General features: G+C 32.2%; 1 protein-coding gene across 1 annotated transcript; it reads right to left on the reverse strand.

Annotated features, from left to right (window-relative positions):
* Positions 1-2,466: 2,466 nt before the first annotated feature.
* LOC102604070 (putative F-box protein PP2-B12) lies at positions 2,467-3,869 on the reverse strand. Its single transcript, XM_015309643.1, has 3 exons — positions 3,482-3,869; positions 3,237-3,372; positions 2,467-3,144 (listed from the first exon to the last, which is right to left on the reverse strand). Exons 1-3 carry the CDS (start codon positions 3,728-3,730, stop codon positions 2,528-2,530), a joined length of 1,002 nt encoding a protein of 333 aa, XP_015165129.1. The 5' UTR covers positions 3,731-3,869; the 3' UTR covers positions 2,467-2,527.
* Positions 3,870-11,281: the final 7,412 nt, after the last annotated feature.

Genomic DNA, 11,281 nt, shown 5'->3' on the forward strand with positions numbered 1-11,281 from the left:
CAGACACAGGTAACCAGGATCATCATCCAGCGCATCGTTGATCCAGTTGAGCACTCAGAGTCATGTGGTGAGCCTCATTGCTTCCGGAGGATCCCTTTTCATTGCTTTCAGTATTAGTTGGTTCATTAGGATGTCGTGGGTCTTGTCCGGATATCCATCTCAGTTGTTTAGAGGCTTCATAGACAGACGGTCATTAATTCATTTGTCACTATCTTGTTTTTGGCTTATGTTCAGCTTTGAGTTGCCACTTTGACTAAGTTAAATGTTTATTTTTAAAACATTATGAGTTCAGTTTGAGACAGTTGAGTTATTTAGCATTTGAATTCTTTTCTTAATGCTTAAAATCTTCCGCTGAGTAAGTAAGTCAGGCCAAGGGTTCGCTTGGGGCCAGCAATGGTTTTCGAGTGCCAGTCCCGCCCAGGGTGTAGGCTCCGGGAGTGACACATCTTAAACTTAATGCACATCTTAACATTCAGATGTGCATTCAGATTCAAACGTCTTAATCTTAATGAAAACAAATGAGGCCTAAATGAATGAGATCAAAAATATTAAAATTTGCAAACAAACGAGGCCTAAGTGAGGGGAGACGATGGATATTGATACTTAATATCAACTGTAAACTTTTAAAAGTAGAATAAGGATCTTTCTTGAAAAATAATGTCTTCTGCATCTTATGCTTACAAATGGAGAACCCCAACTCTTATTGTGCCCCCAATATCAACTGACCAAAAACGTTTGAGCTTAGCCACATGTGGGAATCAGTGTGAAACTCTGTTAAACCGTAGCATAAATAAGGTAAAAGTGTATGATCATTTACTCGTTCACTTTTACTTGTCTAATAGTCCACAAATAGATTACTGCTTTTCCAATTGTTCATTTATTAGTACCTTGCAACCTGCATCAATTAAGAGGGGACGCGGCACAGATAAACATAGAGATCCTTCTTTGAAATAAAATCAGGGACGAGAGTTAGTGATGTGGAAATGGACGGATAATCAGAGGACAAAAATCTTTCCCAAACGGAATGAGACTCAGCAGTGGATTGAAGTGATTTAGAGACTACAGCTGCGCATTTCTGACTTCAATCCGGAGCTGATTCCAATTTCGTTCGGGAAGAATTTCTGCCCTCGGATTATCAGTCCCTCATTGCCGCATCACTGGCTCCCGTCCCTGATTTTCCTTCAAAGAAAGATCTCTATGTTTATCTGTGTCGTCAGCCCCTCATGATTGGAGCAGGTCGCAAGGTAACAAATGAAGGAAAAACAATTAATTTATTTTTAAAATATTAGATAAGTTAAAGAGAAAATGTAATTCATTGTGCATTTTTTTATTTATTTATGCTATTTGTTGAATAAAATTTCACACCGGAAAAATCGACTGGAAAGAAATGTTACTTTCTGGGTCCAAGGGATCTTTAATTTACTAGTTTTTGGGCACATGTATTGCACTTGTGTCGCAATTTCTATAAAAAATAATAATTTTGAAATAATAAGACAATATTAAAACATGTGTATAATGAGTTTATAAATCAGAAGAAAAAAAGTACAAGTTGAATTTTATAAATAATCAGTTTACACAAATGATTTGATTGTTCAAGTTCCATTGTTTGTTCAATACATACAAAATATTAGGGATTGTACTCTAAACTTGTAAAGTTAAACAATTAAATTTTGAGATAACAAATATGTGGTTATATAATCAATTACAACACACATATAATATAATTCCTATTGGACAAATAAATAACTACAAATAAAAAATTATTATACGACTTCAAATTTTATGATTTGAGTCTTTGTATAGTTGATAATAATTCTTTCTTTGGTGACCACAAATGTAAGTTGTGTAGCTTTTTAAGTACTTTTTATGATTTACTGTTTTATTTTATGAACTTTATAATAAAAATTGGAAATAAACGTGTAACACATAAATACTATCATATTTTATCAAACACTATATATCCAATATAATTATGTAGCTAATGTTATTCTGTTTTATAAAATTATTTGTTCAAATTGAAATGAGCAATTAAATGGTACATATTTGAAGACAAATCAAGGGTTTGATATTTACAAAAAAAAAAACAAAAACCAAGGGTATTTTACTGACCGTTTGGTTAGAATCACAACGACTGATTATTGAAAAGATCAGATAAATTAATTACGTAACTGAATTTCTTTTTTTTTTACCCACCCTAGGAGCTCCCACCCCCTTTTGCTCCCTTGGTGACTCGAACTCGCAACCTTTGAGTTGGAAGTGAGGGGTACTTACCATCCGAGCAACTCCCTCTCGTCGTAACTAAATTTCTTTATTATCCTCTCTTAAGGATTATTTAAATAGGAATATGTGTCACCCTCAAAACAAATGGTAGAGAAGTAGCAAAGTCAAACTAAATTGTGTGATACTTGCACACTTATACTGCAGACATTATCTCAGAACTGGAAAACAAACATGTCATCTATTTTTTTCACTAATAATTGACAGTTCTATGAAATGGAAGATATATTTTCTAAAAAAAATGTGATAATCAATCCATTCTGGGCCTTATCTCAATTCCTTCAATAATAAGCCCTGCCTTTAGAGATGCACACTTTTTCAGCTCTTTCAAATTCATTTCTATGCGATCATCTTCGTTTTCAGTATAAAACTCACCCAATTCTATCTCAAACCAGCCATCATCTCTAAGTTTAGGACGTCGCATAACAAGTTGCAGCCGATTTGAAACATTCTCCGGCAAAAGCTGCAACGGCAAATGTTGCAACGCCAAATAAATATCATCACGTAGCCCTGGATCATCGTCCTCTGCATCAGAAGGCAGATTAGAACGTACTGCCTCTTCATACACTTTCTTGAGCCTATCCTCTAGATCAGGGGGCAGGTTATAAATTGACTCTTCATCTTCTGGCATGAGAATTGCAAATCGTTTGTCGAATTTAACACCAGAAACTCCAACTGAAACCTCTGAGGGTCGATAACTAAATCCAAATTCATCTCCAAACATGTAAACAAGGTATGCTACATAAGATGTCCGCGGTGAAAGAACCCCAGCTCTTATTGTGCCCCCAATATCTACCGACCAAACACGTTTGAGCTCAGCCACCTCCGGAAACCTGATCTCACGATATGAGAATACACAATAGTCATCTAAATTATTTCACATATATTGGGACTGAGGTAATAATATATTTGAACTACAAATCAGTCAGTACAAATAATGATTCAGAAGATCTTAATAAAAAAAAGTCGCGCAAACCTGGACTCTGGCAGTGAAGTCCATTTCCAATATGATGGTCTATCAACCAATGGAATATCAAGATCCCTTGCACCTACAAAGTAACATTTCTTTCCGGTCCGTTTTTCCAGTGAGAAATTCTGTTCAATAATAGTATAAGAAATGCACAATCAATTACTTGTTCACTTTTACTTCTCTAGTATTCAAAAAATAGATTACTGTTTTCCCTCTTTGTTCATTTATTATTACCTTGCGACCTGCATCAATTAAGAGGGGATGGTGACACAGGTAAACATAGAGATCCTTCTTTGAAGCAAACTCAGGGACGGGAGTCAGTGATGCAGAAATAATAGACTGATAATCAGAGGGCAGAAATCTTTCCCAAACGGAGTCGGAGTCAGCAGCAGATTTAAGTGATTTAGAAACTAGAGAAATGCGGCAAACATCGAGAGGGCTTGTTAAGGCCAAGATCTCCGCAGTACAATCGTTCAGTAGCATTGACAGATGAGATGCACTTCTCTTATATTTACCATTCCAATTTATCGAGACTGTAATAATGCTTTTGATGGGTTTGTTGTCTAATTTGTATTACGAAAGTACTTACCACTCAATGGCAGTAAGTACACTACAATTTATTTAGGAAGAAACTCTGAAATTTAGAAAATTCGTTGTTGAAAAATGAGAGAAACCATCTGTTTATAAACATAAACAACAAAGAATAGTGTGAATAGGTGTTTATTGTGCCTTATCAGAAATGTCACAATCGTTTGGAAAAGTTACAATCCTTCGAAAAAATTACAATCCTTTGGAAAAGTCACAACCATTCAAAAAAATCACAACCTTGCGAAAAAGTCGCAACTCTTCAAAAAAGTCACCATTTTTCAGAAAGTCACAACTTTTCATTTTCCATTCACAGCTTTTAAAATCCAAGAGGGTGTGTTACTAATTATGCATTCTAATTAGTAACTTCCATTCTAATTATGTGTCTTATTAATTCAACTGTAATTAAAAGTTTTAACTTATGTGTCTTATTTATTTGACTGAAGTTTGAAGTATCAGGAAAAAATTTAATTCATTGATCTTAAATTTATTTCCATTATATTATTAGTCGACACCTGATTCCATCCAATTTAGGAACACTTTTAATAAGCATAGATGCTTATAATATACCAAAATGTGTTTTGAATGTAGATCTTTTACTACTGTAAGACAATCAAAAGCAATACAGTAAAGTCATCAATGGAGGATTTGAATTGGAATGGTAAATGTAAGAGAAGCGCACCTTGTTTGTCGATGGTTGCGGAAGATTGTACTACGAAGATCCTGGCCTTAACAAGCCCTCTCGATGTTTGTGCATTTTTGTAATCGCTAAATCACTTCAATCCACAGCTGAGTCCAATTCCGTTTGGGAGAAAATTCTGCCTTTGGATTATTAGTCCATCATTGCCTGCCTCATCACTGACTCTCGTCCCTGATTTTCGTTCAAAGAAAATCTCTATGTTTATTTGTGTGGTCAGCCCCTCTTAATTGATGCAGGTCGCAAGGTAACAAATGAAGGAAAAACGATTAATTTATTTTTAGAATATTAGACAAGTAAAAGTGAACAAGTAATTCATTGTGCATTTGTTACTTTATTTACGCTATTGTTGAACAGAGTAATTGATTGTGCGAGGAATTGCTGCTTGAACAAAATTATTGTCCGATGCCATGGTATGGTACAGAAAAGAGAAGAGAGGTTTAATTTAGCTTCTGCTATGTTTTCCTCACTCCAGGATCTCACACTCTGATACTACTGATAGAAAAAGACAGAGTAAAGTACCATGAAAAAAGTAGAAGCTCTTCATCTGCCATTGTACTTTGCCTTTCTCCCACAGATTTGTACTCTCATTATAGCTTACTCAAAGCTCACATATTGTACTGTTAGTTCGCCATTATTTACATAGGCAAGTTTCTATTGCCGGTTAATTATGTCTTGAATTTCTTTCTATATTGTAAAAAACTCATAATTATTATTCAGGAGATCCTTTGTTCTAATAGATTTGGAAAAGAATTATATTGTCCTTTTAGGATTGAGAAAACTTTTTCCTTGTAGGTTTAGGACTATTGGCATCTATATATATGAGATATAGTTGGGGATTCAAAAGCATTGTACAGGATACACAATATAGTCCTAAGAGTTTGAAAACATTTTAAAACTTATTGTATTTCTTTCATAGTGGAAAACTCTCTCTGATTTTGATGGGAGGAGTAGGCCTAGCCGAATCTCATTAAATCCTTATGTTATTCTTCTTGTCTATATATTTTCTTTGTTTGTGATTGTGAGCTAGTTAATCCACAATATTTCCGCAACATTGTCATTTGGGACCCTTGGAGCACTGTTCCCTATGTTGCTTAGATTCTTAAAAATATTGACAAGTGTGTGTAAAACACTCCAAAAATAATGCATTTTGGAGAATCCGACAATGGGTGTGACAACAATTTTAGAAAGTTCGAACAACATAGTCTGTACCGGCAGGATCATCTTTGGAAAGTATGGCTAATTAAAGTTTCTTTACCATCCAAAGTGGGTGAACATACTCCGGAAGGAAATGATCTTTACATGGAAATGGAAGAATCACTTTGATGGGGATTGACACGATGTAGATCAGGAACTGAGTGCCAAAAGGAATTCTAGGAGGGCTTTACGAAATTTTAAAAGTTTTGACAAATTAAAAGATCATGAATGGGCCTATCTAAAAGTAGATAGTATATTTACCTATGGATCTCTACATCTATACATTCCTTTTAGGACTTAGGATATGCGTAATCCCTTTCACGCCTTATTTTGGATTTATAGGTTGTAGTTTTTTCGTTTTAATCTTGATAATTCAGACAATAAAAAGAAAAAAAGTAAAATGGAGAAAGTTATGACTTCCACTTTTCACTTTGTCTTCCTTACTTCTCTCATTTTAATATTGTTTGCCTTAGATATCCTTCGATTTGTTATATTCCTGATCAATTAGAGAATTTTGCCTTAGCACCACATAAAAATGCTTTTAGACACGTGGTGCTTATCACCTAATCCAAAAAATCTTATTTTCTAAAAATTCCAATTTTTTTCTAAAATAATCATCGGTCTTGCCACATTAACCAAAAGATCTGGGTTGTTTGTTTTCATTTATGGGCCTTACTTTTTTTTAGTCTGTTTAAAAAATAATAACATTTTTATATTCAATAAATCTTTAATTTTAATAGCTTGATACATTGAAGGAGCAGTAATGTGGAAAAAAGGTTAAGTAAACTGCCATCTATCAATTATGAAAGGAAATATGTAGCACAAAATTATGTATAACCGTCATAACTCATGTTTTGTCATATCATGATATGTATGATAGACATTATAGAAAAAATTGTGTTTTATCCGCAATTAATGAATATGTCATTAAATATTAGTGTTATGTGGTCTTTGAGCTAAGTGGGAGAATGTTAGACTTTTTATTATTTTATGTGTGACTGAATTAATGAAAAATCCAAAACTAATATTTAATGAAGAACGAATCTCGTCCGTTAGATCCGTTACTTGATGGACATACAAGATTAAGTCTCAACCTCTATAAATTGATCATCCCTCCATCATTAGGGTTATCACATATATATGCATAAGTTCATCACTATCTGTGCCGCTAGTAGCATAAGGTTAGGGCACATGTAGAAATCGATTGTCAATTACCGCTTCAACTCATTTATGTATGATAATGCGTATGCCTCATGATTGTTCTCTGCAACATATTCTAGTAAGATTACCATGTTTAAGATCTTGATATGCATTAAGTTTATATGATAGCATGAACGTGTGTGCTTAAAGCGGGCGCAGAAGTAGAAATCAATTTTCAATTAACACTTCCAGTCATTTATATATGATAATGGTTACGATTCAAGTATTTTCTCTCTGACATATTCTAAGAAGATTATCATGTTTAAGATTCGGATATCATTAAGTTTATGTGATAGCATGAATGTATGTGCTTAAAGCTTATGTTTAGATCAATATCTTTGATATACAGATGATAAAATTAACCTAATATTAAAAAAATGTAATTTTCATAGAGAATTTATTTTTATTAAGACTAAGACATTTGAATCTGAATGCAAATTTGAATATTAAGATGTACATTAAGATTTGAATACTAAATAGTTAATACTGTTTGTTTTCTCAACATCTGAATGTATAGAATTCATTTTTATTAAAAAATAATAAGAATTAAGTAAAAAAATTACTAAATTTATCTAAGATTATATTAATAAAATATTTTTAATTTTTCTATTACAATTGGTGGTGGTGATGACTAACAATGGTGATTGTATGTGTCAATTTGGGATGGTGTTAAGTGATGATGGTGGTTGTGGCTTGTATCTTATGGTATAATGGTTGGCAGTAGTGATTAACTTTACTTGTTGATAGTCGCGGCTGATAATTAGTAATGGAATGATACTATTAGCTAATGGAGGTGGTGAATAATGGTGGCGGTTAGTGATATATAGTGTTGACTAATGGTGTAAATTATCGTTAGTGATAGTGGATGTAATAATGGTTGGTGGTGATGATTGTAAATAATGTCTAATGGTGATGCGATTGATTTTGGTGATTGACACTAATGGTGTTTGTGGTTGGATAGAGGATGGTAGGTGGTGGTGATTGACAATGATGATAGATGTGGCTGAAATGAATTGTGGGGGTGGTGAAAGTAGATAGAGTAGCGGTGATATGTTATCATTGTAGGAATTTTTAACACCATTCAGACTTATTTAATAAGTTATAAAATAACATTGTATCGCCTCTCTTGGTCTTTGCGTGACTTTTGCTCTCTCAACTACAAACTTTCTTCCTCTCTTTTCTCAATCAAACACCAATTTTTTCCTCTTGAACTGGTAAGTTTTCATAATCTTTACGAGTATTTTTTTTATATGAATATTTTTCTTAGGGTGTATTGATGTTTGTCAAGAACACTTGTTGCAATAATATTTTTAGTGTATTGATGTTCATCAAGGTTTTTTGAGTGAAAAAATACTATTCATAATTAAAAATAATAATTATGTATACATATTTGAGGTCTCTTATTAGAATTCTGTCTTAGGTCAATAAATTTATTGAGACCCTTTGATATATTATTGTTGTTGAACTAGTTGGTGACAAAAATAATGGAGCTCCTACTAATTCTACATCCCAATCTTCAATTTTAGCTGGGAAAAAAAATTGGGGAAGAAAAAAAACTTATTCGTCTAAATTGGAAATTGATGAGAAGATGATTACTGCTCTGGAGTTATTGATTAAAAATAGTGCACCTACATTTGAAAAATATATGAAAAAATTAGATGGACTTGGATGGGAAGAGCCATTATATAGTACATGTGTTGGTATATTTTGTGAAAGTGTCCGCTACAAAAAAAAGCATAAATGACATTAGAGGTTCACAAGTTAGAGAATTGGATTAAGGTTATTGGAAAAAAAGAAGATAAGAATTCTTTAGTTTTTCTAATTAGCCAAAATATATGTTAGGCGCTGATAATGTGATACCTTATTTATTATTTTTCGACTAGCATCTATCATACTCATTGAACTTTTTGATATTATATTGTGCCTATAAAAATATTTTTTATTCGTGATTGTTTTATGTTATGCTTGATGATTATGATATTTTTTTAATCAAAAAGTAATATTTTTTGTTGAAATGATTTTTTTATAACATTTTATTAATATAATGTTTGATTTCATATGCACATTCAAATATTGAAAATAAACAACAATCATCCCGTGTTCAGATTTGGAGACCACATCTTAATATTCAGATGTGTATTCAGATCTAAACACCTAGCTCTTAATGCAAATCTTAATATTTAGACGTGTATTCAAATTCAGAGGTCTTAATCTTAATGAAAACAAATGAGGCCTTAATGCTATTTGGACTTTGCTATAGACCTTAATCGTTCAGACTTATTCACATACATTAAGTGGCAGTTAAATAAGAAAAACAAACACTTCTAATGATTAGAATCTGAATAATTAAGATTCAAACCTTTAAAACAATACTTAATGACTGATATATTAAAATTTGCAAACAAATGAGGCATAATTGAGGGGAGACAGAGGATATTGAACAAGGATGTTTCTTGAAAAACAATGTCTTCTGCATCTCAAATGTAGAGTTGATTTTGGTGATTGACACTAATGGTGTTTGTGGTTGGATAGAGGATGGTAGGTGGTGGTGATTGACAATGATGATAGATGTGGCTGAAATGAATTGTGGGGGTGGTGAAAGTAGATAGAGTAGCGGTGATATGTTATCATTGTAGGAATTTTTAACACCATTCAGACTTATTTAATAAGTTATAAAATAACATTGTATCGCCTCTCTTGGTCTTTGCGTGACTTTTGCTCTCTCAACTACAAACTTTCTTCCTCTCTTTTCTCAATCAAACACCAATTTTTTCCTCTTGAACTGGTAAGTTTTCATAATCTTTACGAGTATTTTTTTTATATGAATAATTTTCTTAGGGTGTATTGATGTTTGTCAAGAACACTTGTTGCAATAATATTTTTAGTGTATTGATGTTCATCAAGGTTTTTGAGTGAAAAAATACTATTCATAATTAAAAATAATAATTATGTATACATATTTGAGGTCTCTTATTAGAATTCTGTCTTAGGTCAATAAATTTATTGAGACCCTTTGATATATTATTGTTGTTGAACTAGTTGGTGACAAAAATAATGGAGCTCCTACTAATTCTACATCCCAATCTTCAATTTTAGCTGGGAAAAAAAATTGGGGAAGAAAAAAAACTTATTCGTCTAAATTGGAAATTGATGAGAAGATGATTACTGCTCTGGAGTTATTGATTAAAAAATAGTGCACCTACATTTGAAAAATATATGAAAAAATTAGATGGACTTGGATGGGAAGAGCCATTATATAGTACATGTGTTGGTATATTTTGTGAAAGTGTCCGCTACAAAAAAAAGCATAAATGACATTAGAGGTTCACAAGTTAGAGAATTGGATTAAGGTTATTGGAAAAAAAGAAGATAAGAATTCTTTAGTTTTTCTAATTAGCCAAAATATATGTTAGGCGCTGATAATGTGATACCTTATTTATTATTTTTCGACTAGCATCTATCATACTCATTGAACTTTTTGATATTATATTGTGCCTATAAAAATATTTTTTATTCGTGATTGTTTTATGTTATGCTTGATGATTATGATATTTTTTTAATCAAAAAGTAATATTTTTTGTTGAAATGATTTTTTTATAACATTTTATTAATATAATGTTTGATTTCATATGCACATTCAAATATTGAAAATAAACAACAATCATCCCGTGTTCAGATTTGGAGACCACATCTTAATATTCAGATGTGTATTCAGATCTAAACACCTAGCTCTTAATGCAAATCTTAATATTTAGACGTGTATTCAAATTCAGAGGTCTTAATCTTAATGAAAACAAATGAGGCCTTAATGCTATTTGGACTTTGCTATAGACCTTAATCGTTCAGACTTATTCACATACATTAAGTGGCAGTTAAATAAGAAAAACAAACACTTCTAATGATTAGAATCTGAATAATTAAGATTCAAACCTTTAAAACAATACTTAATGACTGATATATTAAAATTTGCAAACAAATGAGGCATAATTGAGGGGAGACAGAGGATATTGAACAAGGATGTTTCTTGAAAAACAATGTCTTCTGCATCTCAAATGTAGAGCACTTGTTGGGTTCGAAAGGGTGATTAGGGCATCATGCGGAAGCTTACAATTGCAATCAAGACGATGATAGATTAGATGACAAATAAAGTGATACTAAAACATAATATTATTAATATGAAAACTAATTTAAAAGAAAAAAATATTATAACTGTTGAGAGATTAAATCTCCCCATAAACGAAACTCACTAAACAACTACATTGTGGATTCTAATGTGTTATGCTATGAGAATAGGGATCTTCAATTTATAGATCTCCAAACTTTTCCTCTAAGGAAAGAATAAACCAAATATGGAA

The sequence above is a fragment of the Solanum tuberosum genome, unplaced genomic scaffold (assembly GCF_000226075.1).
Source record: "Solanum tuberosum cultivar DM 1-3 516 R44 unplaced genomic scaffold, SolTub_3.0 scf00112, whole genome shotgun sequence".
NCBI classification, from domain to species: domain Eukaryota; kingdom Viridiplantae; phylum Streptophyta; class Magnoliopsida; order Solanales; family Solanaceae; genus Solanum; species Solanum tuberosum.